Source organism: Neomonachus schauinslandi, chromosome 5 (genome assembly GCF_002201575.2).
Source record: "Neomonachus schauinslandi chromosome 5, ASM220157v2, whole genome shotgun sequence".
NCBI lineage: Eukaryota > Metazoa > Chordata > Mammalia > Carnivora > Phocidae > Neomonachus > Neomonachus schauinslandi.
In genome coordinates this window covers 57,730,481-57,754,752 of record NC_058407.1, presented here as the reverse complement: position 1 = coordinate 57,754,752, position 24,272 = coordinate 57,730,481, and the positions used below count along the sequence as shown (strand labels likewise).

General features: G+C 47.0%; 1 protein-coding gene across 1 annotated transcript in view; it reads right to left on the bottom strand.

Annotated features, from left to right (window-relative positions):
• BAZ2A (bromodomain adjacent to zinc finger domain 2A) overlaps nt 1-22,025 on the bottom strand; it is a 29,422-nt gene extending 7,397 nt beyond the window's left edge. The window contains 18 exon segments of the mRNA XM_044915383.1: nt 3-183; nt 619-693; nt 998-1,068; nt 1,070-1,213; nt 1,605-1,859; nt 2,007-2,240; nt 2,429-2,494; nt 2,849-2,949; nt 4,451-4,661; nt 4,820-4,921; nt 5,695-5,803; nt 6,848-6,908; nt 7,050-7,550; nt 8,000-8,218; nt 8,858-9,043; nt 9,927-10,520; nt 12,087-12,224; nt 22,007-22,025. Coding sequence (XP_044771318.1) covers nt 3-183; nt 619-693; nt 998-1,068; nt 1,070-1,213; nt 1,605-1,859; nt 2,007-2,240; nt 2,429-2,494; nt 2,849-2,949; nt 4,451-4,661; nt 4,820-4,921; nt 5,695-5,803; nt 6,848-6,908; nt 7,050-7,550; nt 8,000-8,218; nt 8,858-9,043; nt 9,927-10,520; nt 12,087-12,222 — 3,246 coding nt within the window. The 5' untranslated portion in view covers nt 12,223-12,224; nt 22,007-22,025.
• Nucleotides 22,026-24,272: the final 2,247 nt, after the last annotated feature.

The following is a 24,272-nucleotide window of genomic DNA, read 5'->3' as shown; positions in this document are numbered from 1 at the left end:
ACCTCTCCATCTCTTCGCCCCCTACGGCCATGGACAGTCGCTACAGTCTCTTCCTCTTCCTCTTCTTCCATGCCACTGGTCTCCTCCATGATGCGAGAACTGCGCCTCCGCCCCAGGCCCTCCTCTGGCCCTTGCATCTCCACCTCAGGCCGCCCAGTTCGTTTGGCCAGAGCAGTTTTCAGTCTTAAAACAGAGTAAGGGAAAAACTGCGGTGGGGAACGGGAGACTGCCACAAAAGGAACACCTGCAATCTTTTTTTTTTTTTAAGTTTTTTTTTTAAAGATTTTATTTATTTGACAGAGAGAGACACAGCGAAAGAGGGAACACAAGCAGGGGGAGTGGGAGAGGGAGAAGCAGGCTTTCCGCGGAGCAGGGAGCCCGATGCGGGGCTCGATCCCAGGACCCTGGGATCATGACCTGAGCCGAAGGCAGACGCGTAACGACTGAGCCACCCAGGCGCCCCGGAACACCTGCAATCTAAGCCATCCTGAGCCCTGGGGTCAGGTCCCAACCCCAGGGGAGAGGCTACAGGCATCGGTTCCAGGGGCAAGTTCTGGCTACACTTTACTCTTTTGCGCCTTCTCTCCTCTCTAGGCCCCACCCTCTGCCCACCCCTACCTCCGGAGCCGGCCTTCAACAATCCACTTGTTTTTCCTGTAGCTGGACATACTCTCCAGAGTCTTGTCGATCTCACTGTAGAGGAACAGGGAATGAGATTTTGAGGTAGAAGTGGTAGCACAAACAGAAAAGAAGGGAGGCTCAAGGGTAAAGGGGCTGCAGCTGAACAGGAGTTTCATCCTAGGGCCTCGACTGGATAAATGGCAGAGGAAGGCTTAGATTCTCCCTGGAAAGGTACTAAGATCCAGTCCCCAGGTCGCTCTAGCATCTCCAGAGCATGGCAGTGGACACATTACCCCAGGATTTATGGAAGGCTAAACCCTTCCCCTTCCCATTCTGACCAAAGCATACAGTAACCATCCCCACCCCAGACCCTCACTTGATGATGAGGGTGGAGCCATTGAGCTCATGCACAAGGAAGGCCAAGACAGCAGCTTTCTGTTGGGGGGGGCTGGGCCTGAAAAGGCTGGGTGCGCAGGCTGTCACAGAGGGCTGGCTCCACTCCATATGCCATGAGGAAGCAGCGCAGGATCTCAGATACATTGTCTCTTGTCAGTGGGATCTCCGACACCTTCTCCCCCAAGATCTTTAAGGACTGTTTGGAGGAGAGCAGAACGGGAGTTAAGATAAAAAGCGAAATAACACAGGTTGGGTGAATCTGGAACAAGAAAATACACTAGAAGAGAACTATGGGGTGAAGACATAAGAATCAAAGTGCTAACGCATGACGAGAGAAGACAAAGGAAAGGTACAAAAGAAAAGGAGTAAAATAAAGGAAAATGAACAAAATAAGCAGAGGGAAGTCAGGAAGAAAAACAGAAGGGAAAAATATAAGGAAAACATAAACAGGAAGAAACCAGATCTCCTTTCACTTGTCCTGATCACTTCAGGGAGGGACTTTTGTGTGTTTAACTTAAAGACAAAGAAAAACTGAGACACAGCCCTGGATCCCAGGCCCTCCCAACCTGCCTGGGGAAGGCCCTCACCTGACAGTAGGAGGGCAGGCCAGGGTCATAGAGCGCAGCCTTCAGGAGCCGCACCAGCAGATCTTGCACCTCACCCAGGCTGTCGCCTTGACACAGGAGTCCCTCCTGCAGGACCCCCAGGCTGGGTACATCTTTGGCGGGGTCAAAGCCCAGCACCTTGCCGAAGCTGTGCAGGAATTCCACGATGGTCAAGCAATCTGAGAAGGCCCCACTGGGCAGGATCAGACCAGGGATGCGTGAGAAGTCAGGTAGGGGCTGTAAGGATAAAAGTGGTACGGTTTTCAAACATACCTGAAGGCAACAGTCTGGATATCTAGGAGGTTCTTCTTTTAGTGGAAATGTCTTCATAACTGGCCCCTCCAGGACCCAGGGACCCAGGACCTGTTACTCTCCCCTCACTACCTGGTGATCAGTCAGACACATATCCTCTGTGGGCTTCTTCATCTCTTCCAAGATCATCTGTTGCCTCTGCCGCTCCTCCAAGCGCCTCTGCATGGCCAGCGTTTTTTCGGCTTTACAGCCTGATTTGCCTTTGGCCACTTCCTCCTTTTCCTTCATTTTTACCTTCTCCTTCTTCTCCCTCTTCACTTTTTCCTTCAGTTTTTCCTGCTTTGTCTTTACCTTCTCCTTCTCAGCCTACTCACCCAAAGGAGAGAGGGACCAAGAGTTCCATAAAGATTCCAGTCACCACCCTTCCCTGGTCCCCACGCCCCCCCACCCTTCAGGAGCCCACAAGCGTGGCTATAAAACAAGACCAACTCATATATGTCTTGCAGAATCAGTTTGGTGACTTCAAAGTTGTACTTGTGTGTACATGCACCTACCTTGGATTTCTTCTTAGCTTCCTTCTGCTTTAAGCTCTTGGTCTCTTGTTTCCGCTTGTTTCTGGCCTGTAAACCATAAGGGAAGTCATTTCTCCTCAAACTCTGAAAGCATCTCTGCTTGGGCTAGGATTCAAAAACAGACAAGGGTGCTGGGGAGGAGAGGTGAGAGATGGGATGAGGGGTTGGCAATGGATCAATTCTCTCACCCTGGAGATGCCCACATGATTCTTGAACAAGCCCAATTCTCTAAATCAAGCCCCCCCGCCGCCCCCGCCGCAAATTCCAGGTACGAAGGTATGCTGCTACATGAGGGGAGGTGGGGAGATGGGGAGGTGGCAAATGTAGGAGAAGGAAGAAGAGATGATGAAGCGGACTGTAGGAAAAGTTAACCCAGTGTGTAATCTCTCTGATGTCCCTCACCTGCCCTTGGATAGTAGGCTGACACTCTCCTCGTTGTACCTTCTGCTTCATCTTCTTCTTGATTTTATTCATCTTTGCTTTATCCTCCTCATTCAGTGCTTCTGTGAGGGCAGAAAGAGAAATGAAGAGTGAGGCAGGCAGATTGATCTCCAGCATCCAGAGCAGCACATTCCTGTCACAAAGCTGACTTCCTAAGCAGCTCCCTGGAGAATCTAGTTTTGTTTTTTGGTATACATAATAACATGTTGGGGAGAAAAATGTTGAAGAGACACCTGCTGTGGGGTAGCACAAAGAACTCAAAACTCTCCTGCCCAGAAGTCCCAGCCCCTGGAACAGATTAGACTACTTTAGAAGGGGTCTTAAGAGGCCGCAATGACAGAATAGCCTTGTAACCTGTCTCCTTCCCAGGCTACCTGGCAGGGGCAGCAACCCACAGACTGATTTCAGAGCAGAGAAAGAAAACAAAACCAAACTGCCAGGGAAAAAGGGTGGTCTCCAAAGTTGGAAGCACCAATTAAAAAGAATGTGCCAGAAAGAAAGGGCTCAAATAACGGATACCTCAGTAGAATCGGATCAACACTGACATAGCTATTGCTTATGCTCAGTTCTTATGCCCTGCTCTACCAAAAAAATATAAATTTCTCTGCTTTTGGAAGACTGAATATTGAAGTGGAATGCTGAAAACAACAGTGTGTGTTAGAATTGATGTTTTTGATAGGATAGTACCTATTCTATTCTGGCATGGACACACCACCACGTCCATACAGCAACGCCCTAAGTTAGACAGATACTACCTACAGATAACCCAGTATAGGCTTCTAGTACAATGTAAGTGTCTTGCTCCAGGTCATATGGTCAGAATGTGGCAGAGCTGCAACTCTGAATAGGAGTGAGAAGACTCCAATTTTTTTCAAACTCTTCATACTGTATCAGGGTAAATGCAATATCTGCTGAAAAATTACACATTTCCTACCTGTCTATCCATTAAAACAGTGCCAATTATCTTTGGATTCAGATGTGAATTCTGAACCTCTGTGATGGTAGCAATGAGTAAGGGTAAAGTGCACAACCCAAACCAATAAGCCAAGGAGCTGAAAAATGGCAAGAAAGGACATGGAAGCCCTCTTTTCCCCTATCAACGTCTGGGGACCGACCACCCAAAGCTCCACTAGTATAAGCAATTCAAGAAGAAACAGGTTGCTGAAGTACCACAAAAGTGCTGGGAACTTGGTGCTGCTTTCTAGGGAGGGGAAGGTGATTCAGATTCATTCTTTCCAGATAATTAATGTCAGTCATGCTCCTGGGAAACCCAGGCATTAGTAATTCCTCAACATTTCCAAAACTTCAGGGGCACTGGGTGGCTCAGTCGGTTAAGCACCTGCCTTCAGCTCAGGTCATGATCCCAGAGTCCTGGGATCGAGCCCCGCATTGGGCTCCCTGCTCAGTGGAGTCTGCTTCTCCCTCCCCCTCTCCCTCTGCTCGTGCTCTCTCTCTCACTCTAATAAATAAGTAAAAATCTTAAAATAAAAAAACAAACAAAAAAACGCATTTCCAATACTTCACAGAGCAAGCAGAATCCTAACATAAGAGACACCACTGTACCTTGGGCCTCCAGTTTCTTTAGGAGGCGGTTATCTGTCTTATTCAGCAGCTCAGTGATTTTGACCTTGGGTGGCCGACCTCGTCCCCGTTTCACCTTGGGGACTTCCTTAGTCTTGGCCTTCTCAGTGTTTCGAGGTCGGCCCCGTTTCCCAGTAATTGCCTGAATCCTGGATGGGATCTCCTCTGCTGAGAGCTGTACCCACTGCAAGCCCTAAGGTAATGAAGAAGACTATTACAACGTGAGGGTGCAAGCCACCATATCCTCTGAATCATTAAATGCCCCAGACCCTCCAAACCCCACAAGAAGCTACAGCTTCTCCACCGACTCTTTCTCAGAGACAAAAGCATATTTAACCCTGGGGTGTGCACCTCTGGCGTGTCTCTCTCTTCAAAGAAATCTCCAACAGGCATACGGGGACTGAAACTGAAGTGCTCACGGCGTACATTGTGTACCACGTTGCGGCTCAGGTACTAAAAGGAGGAGGCAAAGTGGCATTAATGAAGTCACAGCCCTATCATGCCTTTGTCCAGCAATAGCACAAACAGAACAGGCCAAAGAGCAGAAAATGCTAGCCTGTTGCCCCTGGGCCCAAGAAAGGAGTCTGTGCTTCCATTAAAATGCCCATGAAATGGAATACGAAGCTTCAGCAAAGCTTGAGTAGTTACATCCTTGTGAAAAGGCATTAAATTATTTCTGTATATTATGTAGTAGGTCCCCTCACTTCTTAGAGAATAGCAAATCTAGCTGCTTTGTACAAACGAAGAGCTTATCCAAAGATTTTCTCCCTTTACCTCATATTTCTTAGAAATTTAATGTGTATATGTTGTCTGTTTTCCTATGACTTTTAGCTCAAGCAACATATATATCAGTACTTTTTCTTTCTTAGATGTAGTAAAAAAAAAAAAAATTCTGTTTAAAGACAGAAAGGGATTAATTTTTTTTTTTTTTCCCTAAAGCTTTCTTGAAGGTCAGGGGCTTTCTCTATGAAAAAGTAGTAAATAGTTCCTGTAACGTGTGAAGCCGTAGCCGGCCTTAAATCATCCTTTCTGGCTAAGGGTAGAATAGCGAATACTAGTATATATTGTTCGGGCTGCTTTTACTTTCTCTTAATCAAAATTTAATTAGATGATAGAATTCAAAAACTTGTATACATGTTCCTACTTGGTGTACTGATAATCATTTGAAAGTAAAGACTTTGTCATACATTACAAAGAAAAAAAAATGCCCATGAAAGCTACATTACCTTGATCACTTCTGGAAACTGTTTCATCCTCTTCCCACAGGGGCCATAATACCATGTCTCCCCTTGCCATCGGTGGCTACCCTTCTTGATGCGCACCTCTCTCCGCCACCTGCCAGAGAAGCACACGTGCCCTGCTGCCAGGTCACACCCCTACCCACAGCCAAGCCATCCCAGGAGCCAAGCCCAGAGATGACCCTCCCAGCATCTATCTTACTAGAACTGCAGGTAGATGCAAACACAGCGGAAGACACAAGCTTGGCAGGCAGGCAGGCCTGAGCTCTACAAATCTCTCAGGGCCTGGGGGGTGGGGGTAGCAATACACCAAATGCACAGGTCCAGGAAGACCTCCACCCTGCCTTTACAAGGTCAGTGTGATGAGCAGCCAGGAATCCCCCCCCAATGCCATTCAAGGCAATTGCTGGGTTTCCGATGAAGAGGATGAAGACTTGGAATAAAGGCAGAAAAGACGGGGCGGGGGGGGGGCAAGCAGAAGGATAAACTTGCTGCTGACTCCATAAAATGACTCTGTAGGCCAAGGTTTAGTAAGGAACTCTGTGTTCTGAGAAACAGATTATTCTAAGACTAAGCCTTATCTTTCTCTCAAAACTTTAAGCAGAACTCAGACTTGGTGACCACAAGTTGCCTAGAGGGGTGGGGGTGGGGACAATCAGGAAGGCAGTCATTCTTATGAGGCCTTTGGTGTCAATTGGCTTGCTCATTCTGGTCACATACTGTTCCTGTCCTTACCTTGCCAAAGAGCATTTAAAAAAAAAAAAATCCCAATTCATCAAGTCTTAGCCACTCCCCACTCACTGCTATCCCTTCTCTAAGCATATAAAACACGTCAGCTAATTTGAGTATCTGAGCTCTAGGGTCACCAGCTGGGTTTGGAAAAGATAACAGCTGCAGCCCCTGGAGCAAAAATCCGAATGGCCACAAGGTGAGGAAAGAATAGGTGAGGGGAGGCAGATCTTGGGAGAAGGAGGAAAGCCTAAGAATCTCAGGCATTATCATTGCAGATAACTGTCCTTTAATCCATTCTTGCCTAGCCCATTCCTCTCCATCTCAAATGAGATGACCTCTCTTCCCTTCTTCCTAAAGTCATTCATTAAATTTGTCAAGGTCAATGTATGTAGCAAACTAGAGCATTTACCCATGTTGGAGGGGAAGACGAACTTCCTCTGGGGTAGCAATACGTCTCCTCAGGACATCACCTTGAGAGGAAGATAGGGGATACCCAACTTAAGAATTCAAGCAAAACAGTGAAACTGGCCAGCAGGGAAGGGCTAAATGCCACACAGGACAAAAACTTTTCTTTAAACTGGCTAGGAATGGAACAGAATCTGGACACTCACCACTACCAGAAGTAGTGACTCCTTCTCCAGTGATCTCTTCCAGGTCAGTGGTGGTTTCAGGGAAGGTGTTGACATCCTTATCTGCTGGGGAGGCTGTTGGGAGGACAGCTACTGGGGAAGCTGCAGGGGACACTTTTGGGGAGGTCACTGGGGAGCCTGTCAAGGAGACTTCTGAGGAGACTGGTGGGAGGGCTGCTGAGGAAGTTGGAGAGACAGCTGGAAAGGCTGCTGGGGAGATGACTGGGGAAATTTCCGGGGAGACTGCTGGCGAAACCGCTGGGGAGACTTCTGGAGAGATTTCCAGGGAGGCTGCTGGCGAAACTGCCAGGGAGATTGCCGGGGAGGCTGTTGGCGGGACTGCTGGTGAAGTTGCTGGATGGAGCTGAATAGTGGATGACTGGTCAGAGGCTGGCTGGGTCAGAGGTGGTGGGAAGTCTGAAGCCTGAGTCTCCATTTCTTCCTGTTCTGCATCACTACCATTATTCAGGTCAAAGCTGTTATCTAGAATGCAAAGGGACAAAATGGGTAAGGAAAAATGGTGTCCTACAAAACAAGAGAATCTACTCAGTCAAACCTGGACTAAGCTAAACAGAGTTACTTAAGAGGACTTTTCCCTAGGGTTGGAAAACATGAAGTAGCCTCTGGCTGTCCTCCCCAGCCATTCATGAAGGTTAAAGGGTAAAAGCTGCTGTATTCACTGTGTGAAGTACCTTTTACCTGGAGCCAATAAGTAAGGCCTTTGGCCGCCTTTTTACTGCAAACTCCAAGTCCTACAGGTTCTGGGCACAGGGCAGACAGAAGTCAGAGTGAGCAGCCTGTGCCTTTTTTTAGTCCCACGATAGCCCCCTCTCCTCCCAGTAAGGCACCCACCCCTAAGACCCTAACTATGGAACTGGTTATCTCACCTGTTCTCAGGCCGAAGACTCTTTGTCCTACCTCTCTTCACTTACCTTGCAGGACAGACTCCCCAAGGACAGGTGGAGAGGTGGGGCTGGCAAAGATAGAGGCTGAAGTTTGACTGTCATCTGCCAGGAGACTGAAGGCAGTGGCGTTATTGAGGGAAGGGCAATCAAGGGCAGAAATCACAGGGCTGTCCTCAAGAGGCAGCTTGTCCTCTGCACCCATCAGCTCCGTGTCATCTATACCATAGAGTCCTCCACTCACTGGCTCTTCAGGAGGTGGAAAAATCAGAAAACAAGATTTAAGAAATACTGGTCTCACTATATCCCAATTCTAGTTAGTTCACATCATGTTAAGGTTCTTTCTAATATTAAATTAAGGAAATTTTACAACTCTCTCCCTGAAACAGTAAAGTCACCAGGCTATAGGGATTGTAAAGGCTTGAAGTAGAAATGAAGGGCAAAGCACTGGCTCAATATCAACCCAAAGATCAACACAAAATTCTAGCATCCATCTTAAAATCGGCCTTTCTTATATTTCAGTGGGACAAAAGGTAATTGTTCACTGGCAACAGTTTTCTATTAGAGAAATCTCTATTAGAGATAGTTAGACCCAAACAGCCCAACTGTGTGGTAATAAGTCCTTATCCAGTGATTTATTACAGCCCAGGGCTCCTTGCCAAAAGGAACACTGGGAGAGAACCTGGGAAATGAACCAATTCAGCTCAGAGTGCAGTTGGCCTAGTCAGCCAGTGGGATGAAACTGTGGTCGGCCACAGGATTATTTGGATTTGGGCCCCAATGCTCCAAATTCCTCAATACTTTCCCTGGTTTACTATCTCTTCTAGGTGATAGAAGCTGGCTACCTTTTGCATGGACAAATTGAAGGGAGCCAGCCTCTAAGCCTACCCGGTGCCAGAGGGTTGAAGGGCTCCAGAGAGACTTCACTGAGGATTGGAGTGTCTTCCAGTTGATCAGGAAGATGTGAAGGATCATCTAAGCAGCTCACTGTGGGGTCAGGGACCAAGACTGAGACCTCCTGGTGTAATGATTCCACAGAAGGGACAGAGCCATTGTAGCCACACATCTTCAGTTCTAGGAAATCCCAGAAAAGAGCAAAAGTCAAAATCAGTGCCTTCAACTGGCTCATTCAGCTGTAGTAGGCAGGCAGTCTTTGCTAGTGGGATGTTCATTCTTCAGTAATCCTAAGTATCAGTCCTATGTTGGGTTCCAATCATACCAAGATACTCTAGTGAGCAATGCTAATAAAACCCTATAGCAGGTAAAGAGAGGGGAAAGGAGAGCAGGGTCTGAGACAAGAACCCCATCATGTTCTCAGCTATGTTCCCCATCCAGTGGGAACAGGTGGTAAACAGAGAAAATATCCTGTGATTTTATAGGGTGGTCGCCCTTATATTTGGAATCAATGCCAAAATAAGCATTTATAAATTTTGAGGAAAAAGAGGAGAGGGACTGTCATATGTACCAATGCTAACAACAACAACAACAACAACAGGAAACTGAGTAGACAAGCAATGTTATGCTATGCCTGCTTCCTTCCCTCCTTCAGGTGCCAATCACTACTAGGGCTCAGCCCACTTTAGCAGCCCAGTCTGGCCTTGCCATAGTCAAGTCAAATTGGCTTCAATGCCCTCTGCTAATGCCCCAACCCCTTCCTATATTTTGGAAGAAGCCCTTCTCGATGCAGGGTGTCTGTTGGGGCTGTTTTGGGCTCGCCCACCTGCCCTCTCCAGGCCAGCAGCTCTGCATGAGCTTGAAATAATTTGCACTCCCACTCGCACGAGCTGGTGCTGCTGCCACAAAAACACCAGCCACTTGGCTCTGCTAATCACCAACATGCAAATCAGCCTCCACTGCAGAGAGCTGGAAAGACAAGTTTTCCTCACCTCAAAAAGCCACTGCCCCCCATAGCCCCATTTTTCCTCTCCCAGCCCAGCTCACAGACCCAGAGTTATACCTGGCTGCTCTTCTTCCAGCTCCAGGCTGCCTACCAAGCCAGTGCCATTCTCTGCCACAACTGATGTCAGCTCCTTTTCTGCCGCCTCATCAGGATGGATACCACTGCCTACTTCCTGGGAGGGTGCAAAGGTCTGGATGCTGGATCCCAACATAGGAGAAGTCTGTGGGGAGGTGAAAAAACTAGGGGGTCCATTGGGCATCACCTCAAAATTCTGGTCAGGAAAGGAATCATACAGTTCCTGTGAGTCAAAGTTAAGCCCCATGGGACTCTGGGTACCGTTGGCCCAGAACTCTTGGCTCCCAGCCCGAAGGTTAGTGTTGTGACTTGGGGATGAAGGTTGCCGGCTGCCCCCAAGGATGCCGTTGAGTGGGTATTGTCCCCCCGAGAACTGGGAGAGAAGGGGTGGGTCCTTGAGGTTGCTGCCAGGATTGGCAGATGGGTACTGTGAGTAGTTCCAGAGACAGTCGTAGGCCACGCTGGGGTGATGGAGGTGTGAGGTGCTGGAGGAGTGGGGAGCAGAGTTCAAAATCCCTGAAGTAGTAGTGTGAGATACAGTAGATAAGCCATTAACATTCACATCCCCATTCAAACCTGGCAGAGAAAGAGGGAAAAGGGTCAGTTACAGATATGTATGCAAGAAATTCTACCACTTCTATCAAAAGCACAGCACTGACTAGAAAAAGGGAAGGTGAAGGGGAGGGGGATTCCCCCTCTGCTATATTTATAGCTTTTCAGTCTCCAGGGAACACCAAACCCAGATGCTCCTGGATGTAAGCTTAGCAACTGCTTCTGAGGCTGCTGAGTAGGGGGCTGGGGAGCTCTCCTGGCCTATCACAGGAGCGACCAGTAGAGAGCTGGCTGCTGCTGATGCTCAGGGCTTTTTATTTTTTTTAAATGAAGCTGCTTGCAGACTCCCTACAGTGACTTGCATTCTTCTCCACCCTCACTCCCTAGAGGAATTCTTCCCTTGGAGTGGCATGACTGAATTCTCCAGGCCCCCCTTACCCCAGAGCCCGTTTGGCCCTGCAGTGGCACCAGAAGGGACAGCCTCCACCTCACTGGCACATGCAGATCCAGCACTTTGTGCTGGGCTAAGAATAGAATCTGCAGTCACCACAGCGGCAAGATCCCAACTCAGAAGGCTGGGCTTGGCCCCTCCCCATAGAAACTGGAGGGTAATATTGCAGGGGAGAAATGACTGCATGACCAATACTACAGACTTCAGGTCTCAACACCAATGGTAACCTCTGGACTGGAGGACAATTCAAATAAAAGGAACCAAGATACTAAAGAAACTGAGGGGGAGGGGGTCCTCCAGTGAAATAAAGGAGCTTCTATCTATCTGCAACCCCCTTAGGGAGAAGAGAAGGCAGAGGTGGTTAAGTGCCTATGGCAGTATTTTTCTGCTGTAGGGAAGGAGGAAGCATTTGGGCTTCTCTCTGCTTCCAAGTATAAAGTACCTGAAATCCAAGCAAGATTAGAGAAGTACTTGGCAGAGCAATGTACAGAGCAACTGATAAGCCAAATCCAGGAAAAGACCTGATCCTGGCAGCAATACTTCCGTCTGGAATTATAGATGCTTCTCTCTAGGGACCTAAGTAAAAACTCTCTCTGTCCCTCTCTCCTACTCTCAAGGACAGGGGTGGCACAGACTTCAAGTATCTGCCCTCTTATTACACAAATTTAAAGGCAAACACATCCCAACCTTCACCCAACCCCTCCACCCCCAATCCTAGGGCTGGCTTCTCTAACCTTTAAAAACAGCTTTTCAGAGGGCCGGACCTTTCTCTCTCTCACGGGTCCAGAAGTGGGTACCGGAAGCAGTAGCCACCTCACCGCTCTCTGGCAGTAGCCAGGGAACAGGGCTGACAGAAGAGCAGACCAAGATGAAAAAGCCAGTATGTTTTTCTAACCCCTTCCTACCTAAGTCAAGACTAAGAGTGCTGCTTCCATAAATCCCTAGAACTTATTCTTAGAAACTTGGTTTCTCTCCAGCAGCTGGAGTTCTGAGGATTTACTTCCTCCCTCCCCACCTGGCAGGAAAAAAGACCTGTTGTGAGGTAGCTAGCCCAGAGGGGAGCCAAATCTTGTCCCATCAACCTGCTCTAAAGGAAGGATGCCCACTCCCTCCCCAGGCCATGTGGCCCTCACACTCACTTTTCCCTTGCTGGGGGAAGTTCATGGGAGACCCGTTAGTGTAGAGGCCCTCCCCTGAGGAGGGAGAGGGTTTCAGTCCTGAGGCAGCAGGTGCAGGGGGAAGGCCAGTAAAGTTAAAATGGTCGTTTGCCTCCATTTCTGTAGGAGGGGAGAGAGAGGGGAAAAAAAAACACTGGCGGTTAAACAAGATTATATTACCTGGAATCTTCTAGAGGGAATGCCCCCTCCCTTCCCTCTACTTACCCTTCTCCTACCTATGTATTGGGGGGTATTTCAGGAAGTACAGGTGGAAAAAAGAGAAGAGGAGGAGGAAATATACCCGTAACCTGGGCAATGACCCTACAGCCTGGAGTAATCTTCCCCCTGTGTAAACCCCACACTCTTAACTTCTAGTCCAGGTTATCCCTCTATGTTAGATATGATATTATTAACCCTCTATTATAACATTTAATCTTTTCCATCCTTTAGTTTTCCTTCCCCTCAAGGTAAGGCCAGAGTCCCACTTCCATGGGCCACAGAAGGTTCTCAATGCCATCTTTTTGATAAGAAGTCATGGAGATGGGGGTATTGGCAGAAAAAGCATATTTGATACATATGCTGCTTTGTTTTATCATTATACTTGAGTTAAATAATTTCCATGTTATCCTATCCATAGCCCTAGGCATCTAAAGAAGATAGCAATTACCTTGACAAAGGGATTTGAAAAGAATACGTTTAGGAAAGGTGACCATAATGGCAAAACTCAAATCATCCAGCAACACTTCTATTCTTTTTCATGGTTTTCTAAGAACACAACTCAGAAACCTGTCAGAGCTGGAAAACTGACTAGAGGGTGTCCCAAGGAATATTATTCTGTTATACCTATTATGGTTACTTCCTAGTGTTTTGGTTTTGTAGCTTAAATGTAAAGAGTCATGGAAAGAATAGCTGGACATCTTACATTTGTAAAGGTAGTGGCTCCTTGGAGGGGTAGTATGGTTAAAAAGCTTTTCACCCTGTCCTGAATATGAGGTGATACAGTACTAGGAATGAGAAGAAATGAAGTCCTTGGTCAGAATATAGTTGACGAAGATAAAAGGGAAGAAACACAGGAAGCAGAAGCCAGAATTATTGGTTAAGTCTGACATATCAATCAGAAACATATGATGTACGAGTGCATACTAATTTGATATGTAAGAAACATGATCTTCATATAGAAAAAGCAACTCCTTGGGTTACTATGTTTTTAAAAAGGGCAGAAGAACTCAGGTAGAAAGATTTCTTTATCAAGCTCCCAAGATAAGGCAATAAGACCTAGATGATGTTTTGGGGCGCCTGGGTGGCTCAGTCGGTTAAGCGTCTGCCTTCGGCTCAGGTCATGATCCCGGGGTCCTGGGATCGAGCCCCGCATCGGGCTCCCTGCTCCGCGGGGAGCCTGCTTCTCCCTCTGCCTCTGTCTCTCTCTCTCTCTGTCTCTCATGAATAAATAAATAAAATCTTTAAAAAAAAAAAAAAAAGAAACTCCCACTTTAAAAAAAAAAAAAAAAAAAGACCTAGATGATGTTTTAAATAACCTCTTTTTAAAAAAAATCAGAAGTAAAGCTGTTTAAAGAATGAATAAATTGATTAAGAACAGGGGCGCCTGGGTGGCTCAGTGGGTTAATCGTCTGCCTTTGGCCCAGGTCATGATCCCATGGTCCTGGGATCTAGCCCTGCATTGGGCTCTCTGCTCAGCGGGGAGCCTGCTTTTCCTTCTCCCTCTGCCTCCCCCCCACCCCGCATGTGCTCTCTCGTTCACTCTCTCTCTCAAATAAATAAAATCTTTTTTTTTTAAAGATTTTATTTATTTATTTGAGGGAGAGAGAATGAGAGAGAGAAAGCACATGAGAGGGGGGAGGGTCAGAGGGAGAAGCAGACTCCCCGCCGAGCAGGGAGCCTGCTTCTCCCTCTCTCACTCCCCTTGCTTGTGTTCCCTCTCTCGTTGTGTGTCTTTCTATCAAATAAATAAATAATCTTTAAAAATAAATAAATAAATAGATTAAGAACATGTATGACCACTGCCCAAGATTTGTAAGAATCATGTTCCTAAATATGCTAGATGATGCAAACTAGACACATTAGGTGTTCCGAACATGAAATATAAACTCTGGGGCGCCTGGGTGGCTCAGTTTTTAAACGTCTGCCTTCGGCTCAGGTCATGATCCCAGAGTCCTGGGATCTTGCCCCGCACCAGGCTCCCTGCTCTGAGGGAAGCCTGCTTCTCCCTCTCCCTTTCCCTGTGTTCTCTCTCTCTGTCAAATAAATAAAATCTTTTAAAAAAAAAAAAGAAATATAAAACTCTGTATTTATGACATGATAGCTATAAGATTTTCTAGGCTAAATAGCCTGTCTTTACTTTTATCAATTTTAACTGAAATTAAAAAAAAACAATAAAAGCAATTCATATTTTGTTGACATAAGGGGAAGAAGTTTTTAGGATCGAGTGATTTCCCATCTTCACTCTAAAATAAGCATCAGAGCTAAACCTGCTGAGCATCAAAGAAACTGGATTTCTACAGAGAAAGACCTCAGGATCTCGGAGGATTTTCCTATCCTACAAGGGCCACTCCTCAGTAATAAGGGGTCCGAAAAATAAGCATCTTGGAATAATAAGCTTCTGAAATGAAAGACATCAAGGAGGAAAGTTCATTCCCTAATCCTCTAGGTTAGGTTCCTTCCAAAGCTTACATCACAGAGTAAAGAGGACATGCAATAATTCATTTCGGAAGTCCTAGAAATGCTATTCCTGGAGAGCCAATCTCATCTGATCCCCACCTCTTCCCTTCCCCAGTTTTATGCACAGCCACACCTCCCATGTGTGTGACATATACACCTTCTCTCCTATGTGCACCAAACTATATCCTTCCACTCAATGACAGGCCACAGTTCATTTTTCCATTTTCTATTTGAATCTGTGAGCAAACTAGTGACCTTCTCCTCTCTGCTACTCTGGGAAAGCACAGCATTTCCGGTCTCATAAATTACATACTAATAAGAATAAATGGATGGCTCACAGAAATCAGTTAAGTAAAAGGAATGGGAAGTTATCTAGTGCCTGAGGTCTGTTTCCCCACTAGCCTCTACTGAAGGGTCATCAGAACCACAATCACTTCATTGACAAGAAGCTTCCTAGAAATATAAAATACTCTTTGTGCTGTACAGTGAAAACAGCACAACATAGTGGGCTCTACGTTCAAATCCCAGCTCTACTACCATTAGCTCTGTGACCCTGGACAAGTTACTTAACATTGCTGAGCCTCAGTTTCATCATTAGTAAAAATTTTAGTACCCACCTCCAGGGCCTGGGAGGATAAAAAGATAACCAGACCCAAAAGATCAAAATATAAATATAACTTAAAACCATTACTGGGGGCGCCTGGGTGGCTCAGTCAGTTAAGCATCTGACTCTTGATTTTGGCTCAGGTCATGATCTCAACATTGTGGGATGGAGCCCTGAGTGGCACTTAGAGCAGAGTCTGCTTGAGATTCTCTCTCTCCCTCTGCCTCCTCACTCCCCCCTTTCTTGCTCTCAAATAATAAAATCTTAAACAACAACAACAAAACCACACACACACACACACACACACACACACAAACCCCAAAACCATTACCAGTACTACAAAAGTAGGAGTAATCCTCCCAGCCACACTTCCTTACACTTGACTCTTAATTTCACATGCACTTAACTATGGGATCACTTATGGCAATGCAAAAATGTGGAGAGCTATTCTAAGCAATAAACCCAGGGTTATTTCATTTTAACCTTCCTACCCAAGATGCTTTTCACAATAATGCCTGAAGGTAAATTACGACCTCCCATCTATGCCCTCCCTCCTACTAAGGAGAACAGGTAAAGCAAAGGAGAATATCTCCCTTAGAACTAATAGGATTTTGGCCAAATGAAAAAAGAAATCAGGGCGCCTGGGTGGCTCAGTTGGTTAAGCGACTGCCTTCGGCTCAGGTCATGATCCTGGAGTCCCGGGATCGAGTCCCACATCGGGCTCCCTGCTCAGCAGGGAGTCTGCTTCTCCCTCTGACCCTCCTCCCTCTCATGCTCTCTGTCTCTCATTGTCTCTCTCGCAAATAAATAAAATCTTAAAAAAAAAAAAAAAAGAAATCAGTCAGCGCCCAACCCCCAGAATAGCAGACAGCTCTCATGACCAGGAAGAACAATCAGGCCAGTACCCAGCCCACTCCCAATAGTGTGTAAATGGATCTCCTAAGAGACTCTGTGCTTCATTTGTAAGAATTAAGGGACATTGCTCCTTGAGCTTGAAGCAGTAAAGCCCTTGCCACATGGCCAAATAAGGCTGTTTTTCTCAGTCCCAATTGAAGAGCTACTTACTCTGTGGACCTGTGACATGGTTTTAACACAAAAAGGCTGACAATGCACCAAGTGTTGAAATAAGTATTACAGATTTCAACACTGTTGCAGGTGCCCTGGCCAATCCTAACACTCAAGACTTCTGAGGCTAACCCCAAAAGACAAGACACATTAACCATCCAGCCAGACACTTTGGCAGTATCTGCAGCTCTTTGGTTCATTCCTCCCATACAGTATACCAAAGTTCCAAAAATAGAGAGGTTCCTACATTTGGGAGGGGGGAGGGAAGAGGTGGGGAGAGCTTTCAAATGTTTATCTTTATGAAACAGGAAATGCCAATTTTACTGTATAGTAAATAAATCATACCACTATGTTTTAGCTCCATAATTGTGAATATTATAAAGGATATTTCTCAACTCTACTCATCTCTGGATTCACGAACCATACTCTCATATAGTGGTTCCTAACCAGGGGTGATTTTGCCTCTGGGGACATTTAGTAATGTTGAAAGGTATATGCTACTGGCATCTAGTAAGTAGAAGCTAGAGATGTTTCTAATGATCCTGCAATACACAAGAGAGCCCACCACAACGAAGACTCATCTGGCTCAAGATAGCATTCGTGCCAAGGGTGAAAAATCTTGCTATAATAAAAAGCTGCCCCATTCCCCAGTTCCTATCCCCACACCCTGAGGGAGTTAAAAGATGTTCTGAATTTTATATCTAAAAATCCCTTCCTAGAGAAGCTGTCTTCCTCCACCAATACAGAGTTCAAAATGCCAACCCATGTCTTCTCCAGCGCATTCTGACAGCCTTGGTAACAATCTGCCCTTGGAACTCTGACAGCCTACAGCATGTACGGACTGAGGCTCATTCTCTCAAAATGTGCTTTCTTTAACCCCCTTTCATAGTCAGGGCAATGAGGTAGGAGAATGATGAAAAAAGACTACATAATCTAAGAGCGGCTACTCAAAGACAACTGCCACGTCTAGGCTGCTCAGAACACAAAGATGATTGTTCTCCATTCTTACTTCTTCCAAACTGTGTAGGTTCTACAGCATCAATTGGATATTATGTTGTACCATTATATGTCCAGCACCTAATTTAGGGCTAAGTACATAAAAGAACCGAAGGAAATACCTAGACAAATGAATGAGTAAATCTATCTTTTCTGCCACTGCCAGCTTACTCATCCAATAAAAGTTGTGGTTTTTGCTCAGAGAACCCAAAAATTCAGCTTCATTCTTCACAGAGGTAACAATTTCTAGAGGGAAGAGAGGCCCCAAATCTTGACATATTTTAGACAGTTGTCCCCTACAGAAAACAAGGCCTAGAAACAGAGAAGTACTGAGAATGTAAGGGGCAGTAAATTTGAGCTCTAAATTAGTCAAATGTTTTGCTTGATTTAACTGAACACTTAAGGTACACAATAGGTTTTAAAATATGTGTTGACTGAATAAAGGATATATGATGATCTAGATTAGGTTTTCTGCCACAGTTCTCACTAGTCACTTCACTGTCAGAGGAATGGAAATGCCTCTGAAATTACAGGACATTAAAGCCACATTCCAGAGGTTGTAACAAGGTTATTTCCCTCGTTCAGCCCTAATTGTTTCTCAGAATTTCAGTTCTAACAGTTAAGGACTCAACCCTTTCCTTCAAGAAGATATCCCACCTCCCCCCGCCCCCCCCCCAAAAAAAACCCTGAGCTGAGCAAGCGGGTTAAGAATCCCATTTAGTGAGACAGGTCATGGAGAGTTCAACCCAAGTAGACCAAAAGTAGTGAGACCACCTTTCTCTTAAGAACCCTCATGTCTTAGTTTTTTGATCAATTTTTGGTAAGGTTAGATTATCCTTTTAGTTTGTAAAATGCCCTCTTAATTATTCTCTGTAACTAGAAGGACAAAACACTAATTAACATATTAACACAATGCTACTTTTACTGCCAGTGACCCAATCTAAGAACAATCTCCAGAGCTCATCAAAGATAGGTTTTCTATTGTGCAGAATTTCATAAATTTCAAAATGATACGGACCAACAAGCTGGTTAAAAAAAAAAAAGTCCTTCTGGAGGCACCTGGCTAGCTCAGTAGAGCATGCAACTCTTGATCTCCGGCTCCTGAGTTCAAACCCCATGTTGGGTGTAGAGATTATTTTAATAAAGTCCTCTGACCCATATGCAACTATGCTGATAAAGTATTATTCTTGGGCTATGGGGAATATGAAGACATCCATATCTCAAGAAACAAATTAGGAAGACTATCTGCCCCAGGAAATACCTCCTGAGTTTTATACTTCACTCTATGTCCTAAGACAAAAACTTCGGCATTATTGCCTTACTGTACACATCAGAAACAAGGTCAAACATCATACCAATTATTGGACTAACTTCTACACGATTTAACAATAAAAGAATATAATATAGCAAACCTCTTCAGAGGTAATCAGAAAGGTCAATGGCAGCAAGACACAGTCACCCTAACAAGCTTTGCTTCTCTCTTGGCAACACCTGATTCCAGAACCACAAGACTGCAAGATGAGCCTCTCAGGGCATTCTAGATTTCTGACTGGCTCTGAGGTCAACCCACCTAGTTCTCTCTATACCTCAAAATTATTTCCTTTATGAAGGAAACAAAAACAAAACACTCAATACTAAGAAATCCACTGCTCTGATAGAAAAATGCATCCAGGGCGCCTGGGTGGCTCAGTTGGTTAAGCGACTGCCTTCGGCTCAGGTCATGATCCTGGAGTCCCGGGATCGAGTCCCACATCAGGCTCCCTGCTCGGCAGGGGGTCTGCTTCTCCCTCTGCCCTCTTCCCTCTGGTGCTCTCTGTCTCTCATTCTCTCCCTCTCAAATAAATAAATAAAATCTTTAAAAAAAAAAAGAAAAAGAAAAATGCATCCATTTTATAAGAAGGACATGGAAAAGTTTGCTTCATTCAGCTTTCTGATTAATCATGTACCAAATGAATCAAAATCTACTTTCTCAAAATCAACTTCTATTTCCTTTAGAGTGGTCTTTTTCCTGCCTTCACTTTTTTTTTTTAAAGATTTTATTTATTTATTTGACAGCGAGAGAGAGACAGCGAAGAGGGAACACAAGCAGGGGGAGTGGGAGAGGGAGAAGCAGGCTACCTGCGGAGCAGGGAGCCCGATGCGGGGCTCGATCCCAGGACCTGGAATCATGACCTGAGCCGAAGGCAGACGCTTAACGACTGAGCCACCCAGGCGCCCCTGCCTTCACTTTTCTTAACCCTCAACAGGGAAAATCAATTTACTATTCTGTCAGGTCCCCAACTTAGTAAACAAAGGTTGAAGAAAGGGGAACTTAAAATCAGTGTCAAATCAACCCTATCAGAAAACAACTCAAAAGAACCAACCAATCAAGCAGAGACAAGAAAAAGGACAATGACATTGGACTTGTTTTTATTACTTCCATAATATCAACCCCAACAGCTCCAGTGAAAACAGCAACAATGCTATCTTAACTGTGATGATGCTGCTGTCACATAATAATACATCCAACTATTCCTATCTGGACCTCTAATCTAGAATCTACAATTCAGGTGGGAGGTTTGCAACTGGAAAATACTGAAAAGATAAAAATGCCAGCCTTAAGCAAGCAGTTTTTAGGATAGTCCAAATGATCTCAATATGTCACTTCTCAAAATATAAAATCCTGTCGCCAACTCCTCTAACCAAACCCAGTGTCTAACAAAGTGCCTGGGGACATAGTACAAACAGTCTATCACTATATGCTATAGTAGAAATCTTCTGCAGTTATCAGGTGGGAGAAAGGGACAATGTGAACACATGACTCTGTGCAGAATAGAGGAAAAAAAGCTCACCACTCTCCAAGAAGGGTAACGAGAAGATGTCTTTTATGGATTGAAGAGTAAGTCACATGACAGCTAACTCTCAACAGCTGGTTCTGCAGAAGGTAAACCCTCCAGCACCCTACATCAACTAACAGGCTTCCCACAGGGACTATCCTTAGGCTAGAATCACCAGTGAGGAATAAGCCCATCACCTTCACTCTGCAAATCAGTTCCTACCCCAACACATAAATTCCATTCCCTTTTCTTCCACTTCTCAGAATCTACCCTTCTTCATCTCACAAGCTCACTTGACAAGGTGCTCTGCAATACAGAGTTATACACTTAAAGAGTATATTAAGCAGGACCCTAAAAAGTCACTCTCATGCCACAAAAGAGCCCAAGTCTTCCTGGCGGCTCTCTTTGCTCAGAGATTTTGCATCACTAGTATTCAAAGTACAGCGGGGCTGGTGGATGACTGAGTTTGCTTCTCTATGACCTCTAGCTCAAGGAAAAAAAAAACAAAATCCAGGCGGGGAGGCAGAGATGCTCTGGAGTGGGAGGAGGGGGTTGGTAGATGGGGATTCAGTGAGTCAACTGCAGTGACTACACTTCCAGTTGACAAATGAAGTTTATAAAAAAAAAAAAGTCGAACGAAAGGACTCCCAAGACCACATGGTTGGCAGGATCCAAGCTTGCCCAGAAGGCCTCAGAAAATGAAACCAAATCTGATTAAAATGGACATTTCAAAACAACAAGAGACGCAGCAGCAAACGCACAGCTGCCATTTCCCGGCCACTTCCTGCAGGAGGCTTGGGGGAAGGGCTGTTTGTGTACAGATGGAGGTGGAAGCTACCCCCCCCATCGCCCCCCGAAGGATGCAAATCTCGCACTCCAATAAATCCTACAAAGGATGTCTGCTATTGGCATTGCCTTTCCTCTGAAAACTGGGAACATTAGGAAAGAAAGGGATGACACCGGATCATCTTTTCCGCCACGGAAATGGGGATCCCCTTAGTGAGGGATCCCCTTGCAGGGGATCCCTCTTTATTCTTCCCTTCAGCCCCTAAAAGCCCAGTCCCCCAGAGGAGTCAGCATCAGCCCTATCAACCCCCTCCCTGGAGTGGGAGACTCCCGAGCCCCTCGAGGGCCCCAAGCTACGCACAGCACCGCTCCAGCAAGGCCCTCTCCTGCTCGCCACGCTCAAGAGAACGTGCACCCCTCACCGAGGGAGACACCCTGAGACCCCTGGAAACCCTTTCTACCCTCTACTCGCCACTGCCAAATCGCCCCAATCCCCACAAACGGAGTGTTTAAACCGCCCAGGGAACCCCCTCACCCACCCTTCGCACTCGGGCAGTCCCCACCCCCACCCGAGGAGGTGGAGCCCCTCCCGGGGATTCCATCCGAGTCCCCCACAGGAGTCATCACCAGCCAGGCGGCTTCTCCGCCTCCTCGTCGTCGTCGTCGTCGTCGTCGCCGCCGCCGCCACCGCCGTCGTCGTCGCCGGGAGCCTCCACAGCTCCTCCCGCCCCCGCCGCCCCAGCCCGGGTCTTCAGCAGACCCTCCAGCCCCCTTCTCCTCTCAGCCCCTTGGGCAGGGAGACCCCCGTCCCAGGCTGGGTCCTAACAGGATATAAGCTCGAGTCAGCTTCTCGCCCAAGGCGAGGCTCCTGGCAGCACGGAGCCTCTGTTCCCTGAGGGAAGCCTCGGATGAAAGCGGGGCTCCCTCCCCTCAGGCCCCCAGCCACAGACCCAACAGACCTGAGGCGGCGGCGTCCAGCCCGGCTCGGGGCTTGTCTCTCCCCGGGGGACGGGTGGTTCACATGGCCGCGCTCCGGGCGCCAGGAGGGGAGGGGAACCGCGGGGGAGGGGGTCTGGGGTCCGGGAGGGGGGAGGGGGACGCGGCTCAACCGCGGGGCCCGAGCGGAGCCAACATGGCCGGCGGGGGAGGAGTGAGCCGAAGCCGGAGGGGGCGGGGAAGCTGCGGCCGAGAGAGAGCCGCCCTCCTCAGCCTCCACCACCGGGTCCTAGCGCCGGGCATCTTCGCTCGCCCGACCCGGATCTGGGTCCTAGCGCCGCGGTGTCCCCTAGCCTACCCAACAGCTCCCTCTGCCTAGTCTCATTGTGGGCGGTAGTCCTGTTTCACACCGAGCAAACTGAAAGGCGTGCCATGATCCCAAAGGTTACCCTAAAAGACTAGACCAAAATTTTAGGACCAAGGCATCTGCCATTCCCCTAACAGGGGTGGGGGTAGAGGTGGAGGTGAAAATTTCAAGGGCAGTTATTTCCCAGGCTGGGTAGTTGGAAAGTGGAAGTGTAGAAGTGGAAAGGTTAGTCAGGAAAGTTCAGTCCCGAAAAGGGGTGGAGAAAGGCAAGGGCCTGCAGCATCTGCTGCCCACTCACCTCTGTCCCGTGGGGGAAGCCTCGTCCTGCTGGATCACCACTTTCCCAGCGACATCTGCAGGATTCTGGGGGTTGGGAAGATTCCTGTGCATAGGAAAAGGAAGCTCGGCTCTGGAACCGGACAAGGAAGACCTGAGTCTAGCCTACACCTGGTCAGAGTGGCAGGGAATTAGCCGGAAAACTGACACAGCAAATAAGATGTCCCAAATGTCCACCTATTCTATAACCCCAATACTTTTTTTGATAGGGCTAAATAACTGTGTGAAATCTGAGAACAGGAAAGAAAAAACTAGCAGAGGACTAGAGTTTGGCTCTCATCTAAAATGTCTATTGTGGGGCCCCACGATGGAAAACAGTGTCTATATATATAATGTTAGAATTTAGAAAATTTCTGGCTCAACCTGCTCTGGTTTGGCAGATGAAGAAATTAAGGCCCAGAGAGGTTAACAGACTCGTTCAAGGTCAAACAGTGGACAAAATGTGACTAGAAACCAGGTCTGTAACTCAACAGACTTTGCAGGCTTCAAGATAATTCCTATTCAATGCGATGCAGTTCTACAAACAATTGCAAAACTCAGGCTGAATATTCTGGAAGAGGAACAGAGTGTGGATAATGAAACTGGCAGGTTGAAGGGTCAACAAACACTGTTCCCTTTGGGGGTCTGGAGAGGAAGAAAATCTGAAAACTGGATGGGGATAGGGCAAGGCAGGGCCAAATACATCAGTCTGGATTGGATTTCCTTACTCCACAGAGGAGTGGGCTCTTCCTCAATTTGGCGAACAGACTCTACTCCCCGCTACAAATGGTTCAGAGAAGCTAATAAAGAAGCGAGCTTCAGAAAGCCTTAAAGTGTGTGGGCCAGAAGGAAGAGGCTAAGAGGGTTAGAAGGGTTTCTCTCCCGTTCCTGAGAAAAGTAGATTACCAGGGGAAGGAGTAGACAGGTATAAATCAAAACCCTTCTCTCCTCCCTAAGTAACAGATCTATAGGTCACCATTGAGAAAAAAATAAAGACCCTAACAGCCTACTGACCTTAAGTTTCTGAGTTAAGTGGGGGCCACACTCAGGGGATAGGGGTCCTTCCTTCTGGAGAAAGCAGGGATCGAGCAAACTTCAGCTAAGGAATTCCCCACCTTCTCCAAAATAAAAAATAATAAAGGCAGATGAAGAGAGCTCAGGGATTGAAAGTGGCTTCCTAAAGGGCCAGGGAAGAGAGCTAGTATCTCTTTTTTCTCTTCCCTTTTCCAGGGCAGATGAGGGATAATCTTCCTCCCTCCCGCCCCCAATCGTAGAGCTGGCCAGTCAGAGACGGGAGGCAGGGGAGGAGCCTGCGCCCGTCAGACGGGTGTAGCCACGCCCCTTCCCCCACCACCACACACCCACACACACCCACCCGCTGGCTCCACTACGCTCCGGAAGAGCCGGTTACTCCTGTGCCCCACTGACTGCCCCCACCCCTTCCGAGCCCAAGGCCTAGTCTCCAGGGCAACCTCTAGGACTATCCCAGCCAGGAGCGGTAGGGAAGAGGGGTGTTGGATAGGAGGGCCACCTGGGCCACCTGGGATTAGAAATGAAAGTGGGGCAGGATCCGTTCTTCCCATCTGGTGCAGAAAGACTTCAGTTGC